This window comes from Lampetra fluviatilis, chromosome 32 (assembly GCF_964198595.1).
Source record: "Lampetra fluviatilis chromosome 32, kcLamFluv1.1, whole genome shotgun sequence".
In the NCBI taxonomy this organism is placed as follows: Eukaryota; Metazoa; Chordata; class Hyperoartia; order Petromyzontiformes; family Petromyzontidae; genus Lampetra; species Lampetra fluviatilis.
Window position 1 is genome coordinate 11,252,260 of NC_136306.1, and position 23,628 is coordinate 11,275,887.

Below are 23,628 nucleotides of genomic sequence, written 5' to 3' on the forward strand. Positions count from 1 at the left end.
TCCCAGTTAAGAGACAGACAACATATATACAATTAAAAAAAGTAAAAATACTTAAAAGCTCAATAATAATGAATTTGCCAAACATCCCAAGTAGGATCCTCCTGAAAATAATTCTGAGGCCTTGTCAGGCTTTCCATGATGGCCGACGCTTGGTTGTAGCTGGGGACGGCCACGCACCACCAAATGTCACCGTGGGCGACGTCCACTCCGGTGCGTATCACTCCGATGGTGCCCCCCCCCACACAACCCTGCTGGAGCCAGGCCTCATTTCCATAATAAAAAAAGGATTCCTTTTACATAAGTTGACTGCAACAGCAGCAGCGGCTTCAGAATCAGAATATTTATTTTTACTGGAGGAATACAATGGGGTATAAAGCTCTTTTTCCACATATGTCCAGTAGCTTCATGTAATTTACACTTCAGTGTGCATCACTCTGTCTGACCAGTTAGAGTCCTCGACTCACAAGTGGAAGGTCGTGAGCTGAAAATGCGGCAGGAGATCAACTCAGGTCAACATCTCCCCCAGCGTCGATTAAATAGGAGCCACTTTTGTTGGTCAGCTAGCAGCATGTGTCCGGCAAAGAGGTTGACTACCATCACAGCAGTGTGGTATTTCCACCACTGGTTCGCGGTAGCTAATGGATATTAGTGCTATCCATCTTCTCATTGGAGCATGGAGACACGTGCCTTGCCTGGGGGATGAAAGTTAAACAGCTCGGGAATTATGTCTCTCCCGTGTGTAGCCAGGGACGGATTAAGGTTACGAGGGGCCTAAGGCTCATAGGGGGTAAGGGCCTAAGTATTACATAGTGATGAAACAATATATGAATTCATCAAACATATTTGTTTATCTATGTAAAATTACACATTTATTTGACTCAAGGTAAATTCATCAAAAAAATTACTCACTACTCATTCCTTTAAACGAATCTTTCCTCCCAGCTTGAGCTATAGAAAAGTCACAAATTACGTCATTCTCATTCAAAGACGAAAACATAATTTTGAAGGCCGTGTGCTACCGTCGCTCAGCTGTTATTTCAATATGGAATGGAGGGCCTACAACATTTGAGGGCCTTGTTAGCCCATGGGTTAACCCGGCCATGGTCGTGCTGCGTGTTATTCAGCAATGAGCTTCGGCGCTTTCTAAACGTGCTGGGATATTCTTCAGGAACTAAATAGCTCTCGTTCCCTCACCTTGTCAGCATTTTTTAGAGTAATGTACTTGCATCATACATGCGTCACATCTCCTCCTCCCTTCAATTATTCATGGTGCGTGTGAGTGGTTCTGTGTCGTTACATTGTGTTGCACACACGGAAACTAATGGGACGACTGCGCCCTTAACAATCCAGGCTTCGCGGTTGTGGAACATTGTTATCATATCAAGCTTTTGCAAAAAATATATAGAGGTCTCTTTAGGGTGCCACTGTTAAGTCGTTTAAGCCGTAGGTAAGCCCACTGAATGTTGAAAATTGTAACACGCGAAAATCCCTTGCCGGTCACAGGAGAACATTTCTGCTTTTGTGAATAACTTGGTTAAGGACCAGGATTTTATTGTAACGGGAGATGTGTCACAGTGATTCGTGCACTGCGCTAAGAACTCTGTTGAGATTTGAACTCGGGGTAACTTGAGTTTAATTCCTGGCAATAATGGCCTCATGTCATGGGCAAGTGATATCTGAACTGGGCGTGCGCCCACATGCCCCGCTTCACCAATCTGCAATGGCCATTTTGGTGAATTATGGTCAAACAATGCCCATGACTGACAATTTAATCTAGGGCTCCTTACACACATACCTAAGATGCTGCCACAGCAGTGTAACGGTTGGAACACTGAGCTCACAACCCAGAGGTCGCCCGGTTCGATCTCTCGGCGTGGCAGCTGAAACTATTGGTGAGTTTCTTAGATTCCCCTTTCCCCGGCTCATCGGTCCACCCAACAGCGCCATTGGGTACAGCACAGCACAGTCGATTGGCAGGTTACGTGTGGATTGGGTAAAGTGTGGGTAGACGTCTTGTCAGCGTGTAAGAGTTGGCCACTACCCTCCAGAAGGGTTCGCAAGAGCTCCCTCTTGTATGTGCGTTCATTGGACTTCTTTCGCATCGTGCACAGCCAAGCGTGCTCAACGGAGGGGCACGGGCGAAGGACAACAACACTTAACACAAAAAAATCAGTTCGAAAGAAATGAGTTTCAATCTCAATGACTTAAAAGTGCATCGTGAAGGTCCTTCTGGGAACAGTGGCTTGAGGAAGCAATTGGAGCGCCGCACCTGAACCTTGTAAAAAATCGCCTTCAGCTGAGCCTTAGACGGGCAGAGCAAAGTAAAGGGTGGGCCGATCTTTCGCCATCAGCTCTGTCTCTGCACACCGACACATCGCAGCTCTCGAGCGGACACGTCGGGCCGTTGTACCCACTAGGAACGCTCGCTGGAGCGGCGTTGTGAGAGGCAACGCTTCACTTTCACGGGCGGCCCTCACCAACAACCCAGGTCTTCATCCCCCCTGCCCCCCCCCCCCCGCGCTAATTACGACCGCGTTACGGAACTAACGACCATCTTCACTCAACGGGGTCTGGCGCGGTCGCCTCGTCCCGACGGCTGTGCTGAGGCAGCTGTTGCACAGTCACTTTCACGCGCCGTCAAGCCGACCTCGTTAAGCGCCGCCGTTGACGTAAACCGCTCTGCCATGCGTGGCCGTGAAGGGCGACCCGACACGTATCCGTTGGGTGCCTCGACCTATTGACCCCACCGACGACGAAAGGAGACGAGGGACTGGCGCGTTATCAGAGGAGCGGACTTGTAATGGATTTCGCTTTTTTTTCACCGGAGCTGGCGAGGGCCGCGGTGGTCGCCGAGAGGCTGCGGCGTGGTGCGGCGCTAGCATTCGGCAAGCTTCCGTTTGTGCGCTAAAACGGATCTCGAAATTGGGGTTGTTTGTAAAGTTAAATCTTCATCGGCCGTGATCGGTCGATTATTGCCTTCTCTCCCAGCGCTGTGATACATCAATCCCAATTGCATCTTCTGCAACGCGCGTTAACTCCACCGCACTCCACCTCTGCAGCGAACGCCCCTCCTTCTGACCGCCACTCTGAGTCTCGACCGCTGGCCATCGTCTTTTCAGGCGAGAGGTGTCCTGCCCGAGCCCCCTCGCCTTCCTTGACAGTGGCTGTGCCGCCATCGCACGTGCTGCTGCTGCTGCCGCTTGTTCCCTTGTGTTTGAGACCAAGAGGAATCGCCCCATGCCGAGAATTGCCCGTCTTAGGGGAATGCTGAGGCTTACAGAAACGGGGTCTCACCTTTCTCCCCAATAATTCATTGCGATCATCAGTCATGGTCTATCCGCCGCGTAATATCCTGACCCGCGAATAATAAAATAATAATAAATAAAAAAGATAAAAACGTCTTTGACCGAATTGCTCGGAATGCGCCTACAAGCTCGTGTGAGATCCTGGAGAGTGAAGCAGGGTTGAGCCTGGACAGTGCCTGGCTGGGTGACTACTGATTATAGTTCTGTGCACAAACAGGGTGCTGTTGGCTGCAGTGGTAAGTGGTGGGCAGCACTGCAGCAAAGGCCCTCGTTGTTGCCACAATTCTATGCTTGAAACATCTATGCCACCAGCCTTCACAGATCCCTACTGAGCAGAGTGGTGAAGTATGGTCAAATAACCCCCACGACGCGTATGACATGGGGGAGACCCTCATCCAATAGCGGATTGACAAAAAGGGCTGTCCTGTACTTTTGCAAAGAGACAAACGCAGAAAGGTGCGTCGTACTGCAGCCTAACAATGGTTACGTTTGATGCACACAGCAGTGATTATTATTAAAAGGAGACGTTGAATTAAATGGGCACATATATTCGAACCAATGTCCACGTTCCGTTTCAGTTAAACGCTTTACAACGCTCCAATTATTTTTTTAAAAATGTTCATCGCGGTACCAACGGTGCTCGTAGAGAAAGCAACGAATGTGACCGTTTATTTACTTAGTTCACGGAGCCACAATTGCAGAGGAGTTTATTAGAATATAAATGCATCCATCTGTATGCTTCAAAGGCATCGTCAGCCCTTTGTGACCGCACGGAGACGTGAGGCAGGCAGGGCCCACTGCTCGCATGCCGGGCCACCCCCAGGCCTCCTCCTTCCACCACAATGCTGCCCCCTAACCATGAGCAGCAGACGGCGTTGGTAAAAGGTGCAGCACTGCAATTTGTTTCTCATGCCGCTGCTGGCGGAAGGGTCTCCCACGCCCCCCCCCCCCCACAGGGAACATAGAATCAGAATCTTAATTTTAATTTATTTATTTACCAGAGAAAATAAATAGGGCTCTATTTCTTTAATCCTGGACATGTTGGAAGTGTCCCCCCCCCGCTCTTGGGACATTTCAACGTCTGTGTCTACGTCCTGGTGCAAGGGGCTGTGTAAAGTGATGGCGAGCAGCAGTGCTGACTGGCACAGAGGGAGGGAGGGAAGGTGGTGTGTGGCGTCCAGCAAGGCAAAGACCTCGCTGATCTCGTCAGCAAGGAGCGTAAAGCCACCACCACCACCGCCGCCGTCACGCAAACTCCGGTTGTCCTCGCGGCGGCAGCGGCGGCTGCTTGTGACGAACCATCGAACAAAGACGGTGGCCACCGCATTGTGGCGCGGCGCTTTCAGAGGCGCTGCTTCTGCGGCCGTCTGGAAAGTTCTACCCTTCCGATATTAGGAAGCCGCTGGAGCTACGCACTTTTAAATCATCCAGAGTGACAAACTCATTTTTTTAGAGCTGCTTTTTGTGTTGAGTTTGTACGCATGTTGAACTTCTTTCGCACCGTACGTAGCCAACCGTGCTAATCGGAGGTGCGGGGCCAGTTTGTTGTCCTTCCCCCGCACCTCCGATTAGCGCGGTTGGCTACGTACGGTGCGAAAGAGTTCAACGTACGGTGCGTACACACACATACAGAGGTGGAGGGGGGGTGACGTTGGAGGGCGACTAACAGCAGCGTCACACCGCCACCACAGCGGAGTGACTGTGAGCGCCATTCACGAGGGGGGGGCTGTGTGGGGGGGGGGGGTACCTCGCGATCACGGGGGGGGGGGGGTCACCGTTGCCATGGCTACGATTGTGACCGCTCGCGCTTTCTTCCTTTTCTCTGCCGTGCAGGCGCCGGGCCCAAGTTCAGGGCTGTGGGAACCTCGCGCGGCTCGCTGAATGACGCGGGGGGATGGTGGGGGGTTGGGGGTAGTGGGGGGGTGGTGGGGTGGTGGGGGTGGTGGGTGGGTTGGGGTTTGGGGGGGTTGGGGGTGGTGGTGGGGGTGGTGGGGGGGGTTGGGGGTAGTGGGGGGTGGTGGGGGTGGTGGGGGGGTGGTGGTGCGGGGGGGTGGTGGGGGGGTTGGGGTGGTGGGGGGGATTGCGACGATTGAGCCGCGTGCTCAGCCACACGTGACCCCGCATTGTCGTCCCCGCTGTGGGCACGTTGGCTCCTGCGGGGTAGGACATTCGTGGCGTGCGTGCTGAAACTCAACTCGGATTAAACTAAACTTAAATTCAAGCAGACTTCAACCGAACTAAACTATTTTTATTGTACCTTGTCAAGGCCCACTGAGCTATGTCGATATTTTTTTTCCCCGAAGCGACCTGGCGATCGCAAACGACGGCTCGACGCCGTGTGGCTTATCACGTGGAAATTTCGTAGCGGCAGCCCAAATGCTCAAAACGCGTGACGTTCATTCTCAAATTCGGTGGGGAAAACCGAGAGGACCCGGAGAAAAATCCACGCGTCTGTGGGGGGGGGGGGAGTAAGAGGAGGAGAGAGACGCGTGGTCACCAGCCGTGCTCATCGGTGGGTGCCGGGCGACTCGGGGTCACCGTGAACACTCGACGCTGCACATTTTGTGGGTGGCTCGTTCGGTGCGTTGGGGTGACGGTGATGCCATGAATTTCGATTTAAAGCTTTCGTGACTGCAGGGATTCATCTTCTTGGTTCTTTCGGTAAAGTCACGTTGAAGGGAAATAATAAAATAATAAAAGTACATTTTCTTATGTTTTATTTTTATTATTTTATTATTTTCCCTTCTACGTGACTTTACCGAAAGAACCAAGAAGGTGATGCCATACTTTCAATTGCGCCTTATTTTCACGAACACAATGAGGGACCGCTTCCTTCTCGAATGCAGTCGCATTTCAGTGACTCTGGATTACTTGATTCAGGTTCTCACTCAAGCGTCGTCTGTCCCATTCGAGTTACCAAGATTAATCTGCCAGGACTTTATCGTCACGAAAACGTTTGTGAGAGGGTGAGACATCAATTATTCGCTGTTTTTTTAAAAATTAGTTTCACTAATTAATTTAAACACCATTCTGAGAAATACCTACTGGTTTCAGTCTAATTTTATTGCCTCAACTTACAAATAAATCTTGACTCAAAGCTTTTGTGACTGCAGGAATTAATATTCTTTGGGTCTTTCGGTAAAGGCACGTAGATGGTTCAAAGAAAATAACAAAACACGACGACGTTTCGATCATAACACAAGCGATCGTCATCCTGATGACTTACTGCCAAGGAACAAAAAATATATAAATTTGTTACACAGTGTTATTAATGGAGTGGAGTGTTAACTTTGCTTTTGTGTCCTGATCACAAAAGCAAAGTTTGTGGGGATTAATAGTCATTTTCTGTACTTTTGAGGCATAAGCAATTGGAAAATAACACTTAGTACCCAGGAACAACGTTTTTTTTGTTACACAGTGATATAATCTGTTTTCCCATTTAAGGAATCAAAGCACAATCTGTTAGCATGTTAGAGCATGGTCGGCCTGTTATTTTACGTGTAAAACCTTTATAAACGAGTTCCTGCTCAGCGAAGCATTCACGGTTAGCTCACGGTATTTTAAAAGGCATGGGATGCGTATAAAATTTATCGTTAACCCTGCAGTTTAATAGACCCAATAGAGAGCCATTTTCATGAAATTGACCCTTTATTCTTCTTTGTCCAATCTAAGTGAAACGATCGAGTCGGATGGTACCGTTGCATCACGGTCCATGGCGCTCCGGGCTCGCGATGCGGTGGTCGCCGGTTCGACTTCCCGGCGCGGCAGTTAGAAGCACGCTTCTGATGTCCCCGCACCGCCTCTGTCTACCGAGCGGTGCATTCGCGTTCACCGGCGCGGTGTGGGTAAAGTGAGAGTACTCCACCCTCTTCCAAAACGTGGCCAAAATATCTTCGACGGGACTCAATTATCGTCTTGGTTCTTTCGGTAAAGTCACGTAGAATGGAAATAATGAAGTAATAAAAATAAAACATAATAAAATAATTCTCACGACGTTTCGACCACAACGCAAGCAGCCGTCCTCAGGTGAAGAACAGGTCTGTCGAGAGTCTGAATGAAACACCCCAGACTTGGAGCGTCTATTTAAGCTCAATTAAATATTTTTAAGCTCACTCAATTACAAGAGCAGTGGCATGCAGAGGAAATTGCAGGGCTGCACCTTTAACGTTGTAGTGTGCGCTCCTAGTGCACGACTGAAGTGGCATCAGAATCAATACCGAGACTTTATGATGCAGGGTGGTGATGCACACTGGATCGTAGCATAGTTAAATTATAACTGGGGGGAAACCCAACAACCAACATTTTTTTAGTATTGTAACTTACACAAAGCCAACTCAAGCTCTTATTGTAAATACCACACCCATACATATCGGTTTTTTTAATGCAATGCTTTTATTACTTTCACAATGCGCACACACACAATAGCTTTACATCAAATATTTCCTTTGATCTTACAATAACTGGCTGTGACATGGCTTTCCTCTGAAAACGTAAATCCCAGCTCTGCTTTTTTTTTACTTTTCCTGGCCTCCGCTTTCTCATGTTAATGTCAAATGCGGCAGGAATACAAATCGGGGGTGCAGGTTAAGGGGTGCAAAAAAATATAAAACGGCACAAATATTAAATAATAATATTAAACAATTGCACGGCCAAAGCCGGCGAAATAATCAGGCCGAGGCCGATGCATCGGACGCCTGACTCGTCGTGACGATCGCCTCCTGCTTGATTGAACGCAAAAACATTAAATCTTTCGTGGCAAAAAAAACGAGGGAGCGGGTTATAAATTAAATGTCTCGCGACAACGGAGGAGCTGCTTTTTTTGAAGGGCATTATTTGCCTCCAGTGATCCATCATGAGGCCGAGCAACTCTCAAAGGGTCCCCTTTCTTCCGCCCCCTCTGTTCGACTTCAGGCCTGGCCAGTGTCGCCACGCCACAACTTGGCACCGGTCACATGGAAGAGAATAACCCCCTGGCGAGCGCCGTCCTCCCTCCTCTCCTTTGTGTCTTCACTTTTTTGTTTCCCTTTTCAAGACTGCGGAGGCGGGGAGTTCTGTTTGAGTTTAAGATTTATCGATGGCTTTGTGATGCGTCAACTTTCACGATCGTCTTCCGCTATCCTTACTTTAAATTTACTTGGCGCACATAAACGCGTCCGTCATCAGACGCTCGTGTTTGAATGTCTGGGTGGTGGCGTTACGTGCTGAGCTACGAAGCACAGCGGCTCAGAATTCGATTCATGACCATGGCTAACGGCAGTGGCGAGTTAAATCCGAACCGGTTTCGGACGCACCCTTCGCCAACCCACGCTGACCAGCGTGGTGAAGTATATGGGTCAAAGCAACACCATTTGTCTGACATGGCATGAAGAGCCCTCGTCCTGCAGTGGATTGATAAAGGGCTGTGAATCATTATTATTAGTCGTACGACCTCTGTGTCGCACGAAGAGCTGAAGCTCTGTCGAGCCCCTCAACGGCGCCGCGTTGTGTAAGGTTCCCACGGTGAAGGGAATGAACGACGACACATCGAACCGTGACCGATCGGAACGGACGCAAGGCGTTCAGCGCGGTAATTCGGGGAGGGGGGGGGGACGACGCGAGGTCTGGGCGGTCATCTCAGCGGAGTGCCGTGTCGGACTTCCCCTCATGGTCACGTCAACCTCAACGCCACGGAGCGGGACACGTCACCGCAGGCTACGGCAGAGAGGAGACGATCCTATTGCTCGCATCACGAAAGTCAGGGTGCAGCCCTGCGAGTGCTTGCTCGTCACATCTGTTGGCGGAAGGGCCTTCTCTCGAGGGCGTTGTAGAGAGCCCCTTTAAGGTTATTTTGGGGTATTTGGCCTACTCTTCTACGCTGGCCCAGATGCCTTGGAAGAGGCGGGAGTAGCCCCCTCCCCCCCCCCCACACTTTCACTCACCACACGGGGGACCCGGCCCATCGACTCACTTTGGTTTGACCCACTTTGTACTGCCGGGTGGACAGAGGTGAAGGGATTCTAAGAAACTACCCCAAGCCATCACCATCTATGATGGCGCATCTAGATGCTGCACGCGAGCCAAATTCATCGCTCCGCCTACCTTTGGCTGCCATTCCGTCGCCCGCCTCGACCACCGGCCATCGTTCCTCGTATCGCGACTCGTCCTGCCCGAGCCAACTCAACGCTGGCAAATGCGTGACCTCGAGGTGACCCGGTGGGTACCTCTGTGGGCTAACTCCACGTTGGAACAGTGCAGTTCCACGATGTTGAACGCACGTTTTTAGACACTGTAAAGATGTGGATAATGATCAGTTATGAGCAGCTTTTGTTACTTTTGTTTCTTCCAGGGCATAGCTTGTTGTTCTTCCCCCGCACCTCCAATTAGCGCGTTTGGCTATGTACGGTGCGAAAGAAGTCCAGCATACAATGCGATGTGTCTGCGTACCTACTCTATTTTTGTTCTAATATACTCGTTTGGGTAATCATAAGGCAATTTTATCAATAACGTGAGTTATAACGCGCACGGTAATTCACGGACATATGTGACCATTACTCGTGCAAATGTAGGGTATACAAAACCATTATAGCCGCAATTATATGTTAAATCAATAACGGAATTTCTTAATTCCTGATGATGTAAATGAAAAGGTGTTTGCGAACTCAATAGTGCACGATTGGCTGCACGCCCAAATAAGTCAGGAAAGCGCAGTGCTTGACTCGAAGCCAACAGACGTTCAATGAATTCAGTCAGTCGATTGAGCGCTGATTAGCATAACGCAATTAAAGCAATCGAGCGCTTACAGCATACGACCTGGCCCCTGTCCAGTAAAGCAACAAATACACTGAAAATGAGAAGCCAGTACACGTAAGCATTGTCTTAGTGCGTTTTGTTTTTGGCATTCGTTAATTTGTGGGATATATTGAGTCATTTATTTGCATCGAAGAAGAGAGAGAACATCCGTACTTCTCAGAAAAAAAGTTTGGCAATGATTTGTTTCAGAATCGTAAACTTTGACGGCTGCGGTGAGAGCGATGAGCCCACCACGTGCGATTACTAAAGCGTCTTGAGGTAAAACTATCAAGCATTTTCTTATTTTTCGATTTAAAGCGTTCGTGACTGCAGGGATTCATATTCTTGGTTCTTTCGGTAAAGTCGCATGGTGAGTGGGGAAGTGTTGCCACTTGTTGTGTAGACCAGAGGTCCCTTGGATGGATTCGAGAAGTAGTTCTGCGATACCTGGTTCCGTGGTGCCATTCTCTTGACAGACAGGGTCGCGCTGCGAGAGACGCGAATAGATTATTCGTCGCATTACATCAGTCACACAAATGGGATACAATTGGAGAAAAATGCAAATAAATGTAAGTAAACATTAAAATATATTAATTTGCACGAGACTCACAGAGATCTATACTGCATATTATGCGAAGAGATCGTTTACGCCGTACATGTGTTCAGAATCCGCAATATTGTTCAGAGAAGCGTCATTCAAATCGATCGGGCGTGGTGCTGTCCACCCACCCCCTCGTGTGCCGTGCCGGCCTTCAAAGGTGGTGCTCGCTAACACCACTTGCCCCAACAGTCCGTTAGAGGCTTCATTGGGGGATCTTTGTCTGTGATGTTCCGGCCTGAATAAGTGCTCACTGAACGCACCTCGTGCCAAGGGGCTATCCAGGCTCACTAAGGCGTATTTCCGCTCGTTAACGTATCTATGTACGCGCATGTATTTGGGGGGGGGGGGAGCGGTGGTGTCGCAGTTAGCGCGCTGCGCTACGAACCTGGCGACCCGAGTTTGATTCCCGCTCATGGCCAACACCAGTGACGATTATCTGAAACAGTTCTGGGTCTCCCCTAGGTCGACTCAGCCTCAAATGAGTACCTGGTGCGGTGCGTAAAAACATCGCCACTGGGGAGACAAAGGTGGCTGGGCGTGGTGCTGGCCACCCACCCCCTCGTGTGCCGCTCCGGCCTTCATAGGTGCTCGCTAACAGCACTTGCCCCAACAGTCTGTTAAAGCTAGACGGGGGATCTTTGTCTTGATTTTTTTTTATGTCCCACTTAACCGGAATGCATTCCCTTAAAAGTATCATCATTAACCGTTTCGCATCGTGCACGACGTTGCCCTAAATCATGTAAAATATAAATGACTCCGACTCCACGGTGGCGGATCTCACGCTTTAACTGTGAGAGTCAAAAATTCGCACTAAACCCCCTTTGCTCATTTATTCCCGTAAACATATTTCAATTGCAGATACGAGAGCTCCGTTGTTATGTGTGGGTCTAAATCGTCAGATCACTACACCACACTAAACCTCTTAACGCGTTCTAGATTTGAAGCTTTCGTGACTGCAAGAATTCATATTCTTAGGTTTTTTCGGTAAAGTCACGTAGGTAAAAAAATTAAAATTAATAAAAGTAAAATAAAAATAAAATAAAAATCACGACGTTTCGGAGGCAACACAAGCTTCCGTCTTCAGGTGGAACCGTCACAGCACGATTGCTGTTTCAAGTGAGAGAAATTCCAAGAAAACAGTCCTTGCATATATACTGGTTGAGGGTGGGAGGAGCCAAGGTAGACCCTGGATATTATTTTTGTGAGGTTCGGTGCGGCTGAAGCACGCTGCTAGGAATGAGCCTTTGTTGTTTAAACTAACGCGTCTTCCGGAGTCATTTGTTCACACTGCCGACATTTTACGCTCGCATTTTTATCACAGTGCATTCCCCCCCCCGCCCCCCCACATTGAGAGGCTTTTTATTTATTTTATTTTTACTCCTTAGCTTCGTGCACTCATTTAATTTATTCCCCTGTGCGTGACAGTCTCCTCTCGCGAGCCTCCTCTCATTTTCCGCACCAATTCCATCGGCACTTCATCACGCGGCCTATCGCTAAACATTATTCCGCATCGCGCCGCGCATCCCTCCCCCGCCCCGTCGCAGTTACCGCCGCGTGCGATAGTTATTTATTTAGTTCATCTGAAATTCGTGCCCTCTAAACATTCGCCTGTGACCGCATCAGTCGAGCACACCTCCACCTCCTCCCGGGCCAAGTCAATCTCATCTGAACCGTTCCCCGTCAATTCCACCGAATGTGACCGGACTACGCATTCGTGCCTAGGCCGGTCACATTCGCATGCGTGCGTAGGTGGGTTTGCCCGTGTGCCCCTGCGTGCGTGCGTGTGCACATGTGGGTGAGCTGTCATGCAAGAGGTTTGATGCACTGTTCAAAATGTGTATATATATAAACCTCGGCGACCTGAGTTTGATGCCTGGCCCACAGCTGACCTTGTTGGCGAGTGATAGCCGTACCTGAACGATACTGCGGGTGGGTTGTTCGCCATTGCTGGTATTTTAATCAGAAGCAGAATATTTATTTATACTTGTAGAATCCGATGAGCTATAAAGCTCTTTGTTAATGGAACTCGGGTTACTGGGTTCATAGCACAGTGCACTCACAACGGTTCTCCGACTCCATCCCAATTTACAAATCACCATATTTCAATTCATATAATTTAATTACAATTTGCATATTTTTATATCATAGTCACATCGTGTCTCGTTTTAATTTACAACGGTCAGTGGTGGTGACATCATATCGGGAACAGTTTGCAAGGTTTTGTAAAGTCGATGCCTCGCAAAGCCAAAGCCGTGTCCACCATTGTTAATCGACGGTGATCCATTCAAGATGCAAGCGCCTTGATTCAGTCGAACTCATGTCGTTCGACGATGCTGCTACTGCTGCTGCCTTGAAAGTGGCGCGCGGGTAACCAACAAGCTCAGCACACTCGTCAGCAACTTTGCCACGAAATAACAAACATATTCTTGGTGACATTTCGGGCAATGCCGCTTTTTCATAGCACACGAGTCACTTTTTTCAGGAGGGTCTTGCCAAGTTTTAGCAGTGGGTGGGGGGGAGGGCGATGCTGCTGCTGCTGCTGCTGCTATTTGTGATCCTAATTGAGTGATTTGCCGGTAATGTTTCACCATTGGGATGTTTGGCCAATACCAGTTAGATTTTATGCTTTGTTTTATTGCTATGGGATGAGTACAGGAGGACCCAGCGAAAACCCCCATGCACAACAGGGGGAGAATGCGCAAACTCCATACAGAAAGGCACCCAAGTTGGGACAGAACCTGGAGCCTTCTGTCTGCTAGGCACGAGTGGTCACCACCGTGCCACTTCACTACGCACGGCGGCGCATACAGACACGAGCCACTTTAAGGATTAGCAACATATTATTCCGAGTCTGATAATGAAAATTCTGCAACCTATGCTTACTATGTATGGAATGCGTTATTAGTGCTACGGGATCAGTTTATTGCCTGTGCTGACATTTAAATGCAATTATGTTTACGATTAAATATGTGGCCGCATTACATTTGTATTAATTTATTTTTTGCCAAGAGCACTCTGACGCTTCAGAGGATTTTTTTTTTTTAGGATTTACGGGCGATGACATTTTCATGAGAAAAAAAGACAGCAGGATTCGGATTCGCGATTTAAATTTGTTTTAGTGCAATGTGATTATTGTACGGTACAGGTAAAGGCGCAAGCCTGCAATTGCTGTGCTGACGTCACTGCTGGTGGGAGGGCCTCCGCTGGAGGTGTCTCCAGAGGGTAATGTGGCCGTCTCTTCCACGAAGGCCGGAAGTCTGGGAAGAAGTGGAAGTACCCACACTTTACCCCACCACAGACTAACTGTGGTATACCCATCTATATTACCGAGTGAATAAAGGCGGGAGAGGCGGGAGGTTTAAATAATTTGCAGTTGTTTCAATTGCCGTGCCGGGAGATCAAACCGGCAACCTCTGGATAGCAAGCACACTTTTCTCAACAGTCCATAAGCTTCTTGGTTCTTTCGGTAAAGTCACGTAGAAGGGAAATAATAAAATAATAAAAATAAAACATTTTAAAATAATTCTCACGACGTTTCGGCCACAACGCAAGCAGCCGTCCTCAGGTGAAGAACAGGTCTTAGAGTCGCGGCCTGTTCTTCACCTGAGGACGGCTGCTTGCGTTGTGGCCGAAACGTCGTGAGAATTATTTTATTATGTTTCATTTTTATTATTTTATTATTTCCCTTCTACGTGACTTTACCGAAAGAACCAAGAAGATGAATCCCTGCAGTCACGAAAGCTTTAAATCGAAATTTAGTCCATAAGCTCTTTTATTTGCATATGTTCTCGAATCCATGTGTTCTTCTTCCTGTCTCTCAGTATCATTACAGGCACGCATATGTCATAAACGTGGGATTCCAACACGCTCTTCACGTGCCTCCCTATTTCCCCGCTTCCATCCCTCGCATGCCCTCCTGTCACGCGGTCACCTTTTCATCTCCGATTTCTCTCTTCTTCATCATTGGCTCCCGCTTTATTTCACTGCTTCGGTCACGTTTCATGACCCCAGCTCGCTCTGCGCGAACGACACTTTACCCTGCCCTCTTGCGTTCCACAACCGGTTCACGCCGACACAATCGACGGCACCTGTTGCATTCTACGGTGCGAGGGCGGCTGCTGCGACGCGCACGTGCAGAGCCATGCACCAGACGGCGAGGAGTGGAGTTGGGGGGGGGAGTTAATTCGCACGAGAGCTCGCGTGGTGCTCGTTACACCTGGGTGCAGCGCTTAACATCATTACCGCTTCCCTGCGCTTATTGGAATCTGCACAGAGCGAAAACTCGTGGTGGGGGGGGGGCTTGTCCTCAAGCGGCAGGCACACCAGCTGTTCACTGTGCGACAGCCCGTGAAAGAGATTCACAAATACCGTATCAATTTACATGGCAATCTGAACCCGGCCGCCCCCCCTGTTCAAAAGGCCTGGCACGTTACAATGAAAATAAGTCCAGCAGTGCTCTTTTAATGTCGGGCCAAATTGCCCAGATCGGAGACGCCTGACTCCGGTTTTATGAGCTCTGATGGAACTGATAAACATCAGCGGAGTCACCGCGTGGAGACACCCAGTTACTCGATATCAGCTCTACGTGGGCCTTGAGCCAGGACCATAAATTACCTCTCGTCTTGTGCCTCTAATGATACTGGCAGTCAGGGCTGTTGTGGTCACACAACAGTCCGCTCAGGTTGCACGGCAATCAATTCACTTCAGCTGTCTTTTTTTAATTCCAGGTGAGAGCCACTTGAGGCTGCAGGGCTTGGGGTCAGCGTAGGCTGCGTTTCCACAACCGGGTCCGTGCGTCGAAGTGTGGGCACATCAGTGAGCGTACTTACCTGGGGCCACGTGGCATGATTGGCTATATATGAAATGTAAAGTTGTAAAGCCCTTCATCAATCCACTTCTGCATTACCCCCCCACCTCCAAAGCCCCCATTATCTTTCACGGTCTTCCAAGGTCACATTACACCTATCACCTGCACATGAGCTGATCTGGTCGCTCCATCTCCGTGGAAGGTGTCCAGTCGGGTGCGTTCCCTCCTTTGGCTGACACTCCATCGTTCAGCTCAGCCGCTGGCCATCACCTCTTCTCGCGTTGTGTTTTTCCCAAGACTGCTTTTTGTTATCAGTCAAAATATTTTTGGTGCGATGAATGTTACGTAATCCTTATGCTCCTCTTTCTGTGTCCCAATATAATTCAAATCATGCTACTCTCAGTGCGTCTTTGCACCAATTGATATCCTTGGATAAAACTTGCAAATGGGATGTTCCACTTAAAGGGATTATCCAGGTGATTTAAAAAAAAATTCTTTTTATTATCAAATAAAACTTTTAAACAGCACTCCGAACCATTCTCATCCACCTCATTAATTCATAATTGTGACACCAGTTGGACTTAAATAATTGTCCTGGGTGCACGTATGTATGTATGTATGTTGGCCTTCTTTCGCACCGTACGTAGCCAACCGTGCTAATCGGAGCTGTGGGGGAAGGACAACAAACTAAACACAACAAGCAGTGCTCTGGTGTTTTCAAAGCTGTGTCCCTCGGAGAGACACCTACAATTGTTCAGCGAACCTCCTTGCGTGTGGCCTTTGCGTTTGCTCATTTTTATCCTGAGCCCAACTTCGCTGCCTTGTTCATTCGCTTCTTTCAACAAAGAATGTGACCAATTCCCACTGGACGTCGTACTGAGGCTGCAACGCCATTTGCCAGGCGCGTTTCACGGCGACCATCATGAGAAAAGATTTTCTGTAAACTGTAGTGTGGGAGGCGTGAGTGTGGACGTGGAGGTAAACGTTTACCGTCTCGGACATGATGACGACAATGCCGTTTATTACGTGCCAATGTAGTTGTAACATTTACAATTTCCGCCTGGCCCAATTGACTGAGCACACTTTCAAGAGCATGGAATTGAAACCGCACTGAATATCCATAAGAGGTTTTTGTTGGGTTACATCACGTAAATATGAATATGTCGTTAAGCCCGCCACCACCCAACACAGCCAAATTGTAAGGTTTGTCACGTAAACGGAATGTGCCAATTTGTCACGAGTACAGCACACCAGTGTGTTGGAGGACAAAGCCACAACATTTACAATCTGAGTACGACGTTTTGCCAGTAATTACAACTAGCTTCGTTAGTTTAACGACACATTTATATATTTAGGCGATCTAACCCAAACAACCTTTATTATGGATGATATTGGTCGCGAAAGCCTACGCACTGAATATGATTACAAGATCAATGCTTTGCACAATTATTTATTAAATGCGTGTTTTTTTGGGCCGAGTGATTAAAACAGGCCGTGCCACGACTCTGTCTCTCCACTTTGCGGTGTTTAATTTGGCAGCGCCCGGTGACTCACCACGTTCGCGCAGATATTAAAATCGGAATAAAAATAGTTGCGGCCTGGAAAATGAGAAGCAAAGACAAATGTATAGCGTATCGATATTACGTGTGTGTATATGCGCGTGTAATGCTGGTAAACATACTCTAAGTTCAAATTTAATAAGCACAGTGACCCATGAAGACGACGTTTTTTGTTTGGCCCAGTGACCACCCCCCCCCCCCTAAAAAGGTGACATTTTGAGAAACAACATTTTACCGCGCGATACGATAGAAGATCTTTGTTTATTCCTCAAAATAAAACTCCTCGTTTCATTGATATTGACACCAGTTAAGCAGGGCTGTTTCCGTGCCGTAATGATCAGCGCGCTGGACTTGCAATTCAGAGGCCGCTGGTCTGATTCCATCTCCTAGCGCAGCAGCAGCAGCAGCAGCAGAAACAACGGTGCAAGTTTCTCAAATCCCCTCCGCGGCCTCTGTCCGCCCAGCAGTGTGAATAGGTGCAGCGCGGCGAGTCGCAGACTGAAGCGGAGGTACACCCACCTCTTCCAAGATTTGTGGGCAGCGTGGAAGATGAAGCCAACTGTGGTTTAGAAGGGGTGACAGGAGCTCGTTGTTAGTGAGGCCCTTCTGTCAGCAGTGGTACGAGTAAACAATTGCAGGGCTGGACCTTCTCCTCTTCTCGAAGAGGAATGGGAAAGGAAACCAGGCGTGGTGCTGTCCCCATCACGTGTCGTGTCCAGCGTAATAATTTACCTTCACTAAGAGCCACTTATTTCGACAGCCTTACCAGGCTGATAGAGAGATCTCATTGGGTATGCGAGCACGTGGGGGTATGAGTGGCATGGCGTTACGATCTGAGATACCCGGGTAGGGTTCAATACAAGGTCATGCACGAGATCAACGGCGTCCTGGCTGGTTCCTTGCATGCGACATCGGTCAGTCCACTGCTTCTTGCGACTCGAAATGTTTATTACACGTGACGTCAGCAGCACGGCTCGGGTTCTGCAATGGGAAATCAACCTGGTGGCTCCCGACCCGCGCCGGGCTAGCTTGGCACGGCCTTGCCACAAGCTCAGCCTCGGCACTAATCGGTTGTGCAGTGGAAAAAGAGGGATTCGTGTTTGTGTGTACCGTGCGCAGGGAGCGGTAGTGCAATGGTTAGCGAGCTGTGCTACGAACCCGGCGACCCGAGTTCAATTCCCGCTCATGGCCAACACCAGTGAAGATTATCTGAACTGGTCATGGGCCTCCCTTAGGTCGACTCGGCCTCAAATGAGTACCTGGTCTGGTGTGTAAACATCGCCACTGGGGAGACAAAGGCGGCCGGGCGTGATGTTGGCCACCCACCCCCTCTTGCGCCATGCCATCCTTCATAGGTGCTCGCTAACAACACTTGCCCCAAAAGTCTGTCAAGGATATAAGGGGGATCTTTGTCTCGTTTTGTGCGTAGGTACCACGGGCCCAGGCCACTGGCCAGAGTTGTACGAGGGCTGCAGAGGTGAGCGGCAGTCTCCCATCGACATTGCGAGCGAGATGCAAGCGGAGGTCCTGTCTCCTGCCGACGGCCTGGAGTTCGAAGGCTGGGACGTCCCCTCGACAACCACCACCATCAAACACGACGGCAAGACGGGTGGGTGGTGACACTACATCGCTGGCTGGCACCGAGCGTGTTAATGAGGAGTGTGTCACGGAACAAATAAAACTTGATAACCCACCATTTATCGATGTTGCCAAGCTGATGTCGTTACAGTGATATAATATCTTCTTGGTTCTTTCGGTAAAGTCACGTAGAAGGGAAATAATACAATTATAAAAATAAAACTATATTTCATTATTGTGAGAATTGTATTTTATTATGTTTTCTTTGTATTATTTTATTATTTCCATTCTACGTGACTTTACCGAAAGAACCAAGAAGATGAATCCCTGCAGTCACGAAAGCTTTAAATCGAAAAAGTGACATAATAGTTTTATTGTATGATCTAGACGGGCAGTAATTCAGCTACAGGGGCAGTGGCTGATTGAGCTTTAGGGACAGTGGCTGATGTCGCTGAGCGGCAGTGGCTGATGTCGCTGAGCAGCAGTGGCTGATGGGTTGTTGTGCGCGTCGCAGTGATCGTGCACCTGTCGGGGGATTACCACCTGCGGGGAGGCGGCCTGCGGGGCCGCTACCGCATGGCGTGGCTCACCTTCCACTGGGGCCACTCCAACGGCACCGGGGGCTCCGAGCACCGCCTCTCGGGACGCTCCTTCCCCCTCGAAGTAAGGAGGGGGTGGGATGCGAGGGGGGGGGGGCGTGCGTGGCGGACACGGACGGCAGTGTAGCTGTCAAGTGTGCAGGCGGTGCAACTGCACCGAGGTCGACGGGCTGCCGGAGTTCACTTTCACGTGGTCCCAGGCAATGACCATATACGCAGCTATATTGCACTGATGGGGGGAACGGTGGTGCAGTGGTTGAGACAGTACCGAATGCGAACCGGGTGACTATATTGGTGAGTGGTATCTGAACCGGTGCTGGACTCCTGCACTGACCAGCTTGGTGAAGTCCTGGTCCAAACAAACAGATGCTCGACACGGCACGCTGTGCTTTAAATCATCTCTATATCCGTTGTACTGGTAGAAGTCATTTATGCAAAAATAATCCGATTTTGAAATAAATATATATTGTGACACCTTTGGAATTAATCTATTATTTAAGTTCCAGATGGTGCTTAATGACTTGATAAGAAAATAGATCCTTAAATTAATAGACAAGACCCCTACACGGAGAAACCCTGATGAATATAGAAGTGAAATTCGTATGGTGGAACACTCAATGTGCATGCATTGTACACGAGTCGGAATGTCACTGCGTACATTCTGCAATATGTTCATGAATTGTAGATGCACAACACTTGGCGATTGTACGCGAAATTTCAGGGCTCAAATGCCACGTTGGTGAATGATTCTCCTCCACCAAGCGAGACACCAATCACTGTATGGTACAATAATGGCCCTTTGCTTGTGTGCTTGCTGGATTAAGAATCTTCTGTTCCGATTCATACATTTTTTTTATTTTTATTATTAAGCTTGCTTACCCGAGGAAGCCTCACTCAGTCTCAATGCCCTGTTGCTATGTGTGCAGAGTCCAAATTCAGTCACTTGTGGGTGCAATCTTCGAATGTGCAACAATCCGGGCCCGTGACACCGGCACACACACACACACACGGTGGCCCACTCTTGCGAACGGTGTCACCCGTGATCTTTTAACGTCCTCCGTGAAGCAGATGATGCATAAGTATTTTTTCTGTTAACGTGCCGGCAGTAATAACCAGGGCGGCCGCTGGATTTGAACCACGAACCTCTGCGACGAGCAGCGGTCGCGAAGTCGCCGTTCCGCGTCGCCGCCCCTGAATGCACGAGCGAAACTTGATGGAGAGGGAGCAACTTTTAGAGTGAGCTCGTAAAAAATGTGGGAGTTGACAGTGGAGGGATTTCTAGAAAGAATAGCAAGGGCAAGGTTGAAATTGTACGGTATGGATGGAAAGAATTTACAACACGGGCAGTCCTTGGGTTATGAACCTAATTCGTTCCAGAGACCCGTTCTTAAGTTGAACTGGTTCGTAAGTCGGAACACAAAAATGCACTGCGTTTAAATGCCCGTACGGCCAGTGTTGTTGTACATTTTCACGTAACACTGTAAAACTTACTGTAAATAAAACGTAAAAGAAACATAAATATTAAAAAAAACTCTTTAACTTTCACACGCACACACACCCACTCGCAGCGCGAGGCCGACTCACTACATCTCGCAGAGGATCGCTCCTCTGAATAAAATAGTTCCGCGGTTTTAGTTTGCAAATCCGAGTTCGCGTTTTTAAGTCAATGTTAAAAAATTGTAAAAATATATTTCATGGAAGCCGGTTCGTTAAGTACGGGTGTTTGCAAGTCGAGGACTGCCTGTATCGTGCTGGAAAAAAGCATGTGTATTAAATGTAAGCACGAAGGGAATAGACCGTGGGACCCTCGAATAAAACCACGGAGTAAAATATTCAGGAAGGAGGTGAAAGGTAGTGGTGAGCACTCGGTGGGGAGTGCTGGAGGAAGCGGAGACGTGGCCGGGCGCAAGATTGCGGAGAAGGTTTGAACACTCGCCAACCCAGCGACACGGATGACGACGATGGCGCTAGCACGGAGCGTGGTGCGGCAGCGTGAAGAGAGGGGGGCAGTCGGATTGGATATGATGGGAGGGAGCCTAAAGCCATGGGCCTGCCCTTGGAGCACAGGACCTGAGAGAAAGAGAGAGAGAGAAAGTTGAACAGAAACAACACAAGCATGACTGCTGGGTGCACAAAGCACAACGAGTCCGCTTGTGCGTCCACAACTCGCGTGCTCCCATCGCCAGGAGCCCGTCCCCTCCACCGCCCAAGCCCGAGAGCGAACTCAATGTACGAGGAGAGGCACGGCGTGACGGGGGAAACATTCGTGCTGGCTGTCCTCTGCTGCCCACAAACGCAGCCCCCCCCCCCGCCAGCAGCCTGCGATGCCCGCGCTGTGCTTGGCGGTGGCCGCCCGTCCTGTGGCTCTCCCCCAGGCTTGCCGCCTGCCTTCGCTCCTGAGATCTGGCGACGGGCTCCATGGCGGGGGTGTTTGAGTCGTAGGTCGGACGCAATTCAAACGTTCTGCATCGGGGAATGGCCGGACATTTACAAACCGCTCGGAGGAATAGATCGACTGCCTCCGTTACGGTGGCTGCGAGAAGACGTCGTGTGGAGCGGTGTTTTATGTTCTCGAGGTGATTCCCCTGACCTCCGATTAGCACAGTTGGCTATGTACGGTGCGAAAAAAGTTCAACATACATACAGCACACGTACATTGTCTCTCAGTGAGAGCCTATTGATTTGAAGAAGGAGGCGATATTCTTCTGCCTCGGATTAACATATTGGTGAATGTTCCGTATATTGGAATGGCACACACTCATTTATCACTAAACAGTGTATATCACTTCAACAGCATTTCTAACTTAAACATTTGCAAATTATTTCATAGTTGCGATTACAGAGTCAAAGTCCATTTAAAGCATGCTCAAATAAGCATGAGCAGAAACTCTGCATTGCTGGCCATTTGCCGCTGGTGGAAATTCCACATTCCTATGGCAAAACGTAGCACATGGGGCACGGTGTGCAATAGCTGTGACCCAGGACGTTTTAGGCAAGAGTTGGTGGATGATGTCGAGGTTTGTGAAACTTCTCAAATCCGCTGGGCAGCCAGGTTGCAAAGACATGGCAGAGGCAGCAAGTGGGAAGTGAATCCATCCGTGTAGCCTTTTGAATGACCTTCATTAAGCACAACAATCCTTTGAAAAGTAATTAGCCGAGCAGTGTGGTCCTGGAAAAGCGAGGCATGACACTAAGTAACGCTTTCCTGATTAGAAGCATTGACTTTGTTATTATTACTATAATGAAAAACCTTTGAGACCTCTAAATATATGGAACGAAACACAAAGTCCGTTATAAATCATGCCCTTGTAAAGAACATAGAACATTAAATTTCGATTTAAAGCTTTCGTGACTGCAGGGATTCATCTTCTTGGTTCTTTCGGTAAAGTCACGTAGAAGGGAAGTGATAAAATAATAAAAATAAAACATAATAAAATAATTCTCACGACGTTTCGGCCACAACGCAAGCAGCCGTCCTCAGGTGGAGAGCAGGTCTGTCGAGGAGACAGCGTCTGAATGAGGAGACAGAGTCATTCAGACTCTGTCTCCTCGACAGACCTGGTTTTCTTTTTATTATTTTATTATTTCCCTTCTACGTGACTTTACCGAAAGAACCAAGAAGATGAACATAGAACATTGGCTGCAAGCTCAATGCAAGGGACCCGCGAGATGAGTGGAAATGCGGTACAAACACTGGGCATTGTAAGCGAATGATTTATTTCAATTGAGCAGTGACACATTGCTGGCGAAACGTCGTACTCGGATTGTAAATGTTGTGGATTTGCTCTCCAACACACCGGTGTTGCTGTACTAGTGACGAATTGGCATGTTCTGTTTACGTGACAAACCTTACTAATTGGCTGTTTCGGGTGGTGGCGGGTTTAAAGACACATTTATATATTTACGTGATCTAACCCAAAAACAAACTACATTATGAGTGACACACTTTGTTCACCGCAGTATTCCAGAATCTGATGACACGCCACTGCGCGGCCGAGTAGTGAACGTGGATCTGTCTGGTTGCATGCTGAAAGTTTTATCCATTTTCATCCCGGAGGTTGGTAACGATAACAAATAATAATAACAACAACAACAATACAAAACACATCCTCTGTTCCGCAATGACGTGGGAGACGAACTTCGCCGTTTCTATCCTCTCCGCGTGTGTTACTTCCAATTATACTCGAGAGGGGGGGCGGGGGGTTCAAACATGTGGATAACGGGATTAATTTCTGCTTTAATTCCTCGCGTATTCGAACAATTTTGCAGACAATAGAATTTCATCTCGCCAGTGCTTTAACGTTGTCACGAATAAATGTGGATAATGATGATTCTGCCCCTTAATTCCTCTTATCCACTAAATAATGTTTACAGGTAGTTGATCTGCAATGCATTATGGGGGGGGTTTAAT

At 48.6% G+C, this 23,628-nt stretch overlaps 1 protein-coding gene across 3 annotated transcripts in view; it reads left to right on the top strand.

The window, feature by feature from the left end:
- LOC144943768 (receptor-type tyrosine-protein phosphatase gamma-like) overlaps nucleotides 1-23,628 on the top strand; it is a 156,025-nt gene that overhangs the window by 61,176 nt on the left and 71,221 nt on the right. For all 3 annotated transcript variants that reach the window (XM_078871578.1, XM_078871577.1, XM_078871579.1), the window contains exons 3-4: nucleotides 18,470-18,649; nucleotides 19,133-19,281. In XM_078871578.1, the coding sequence (XP_078727704.1) occupies nucleotides 18,470-18,649; nucleotides 19,133-19,281 (329 nt within the window). The remainder of the gene's footprint in view (nucleotides 1-18,469; nucleotides 18,650-19,132; nucleotides 19,282-23,628) is intronic.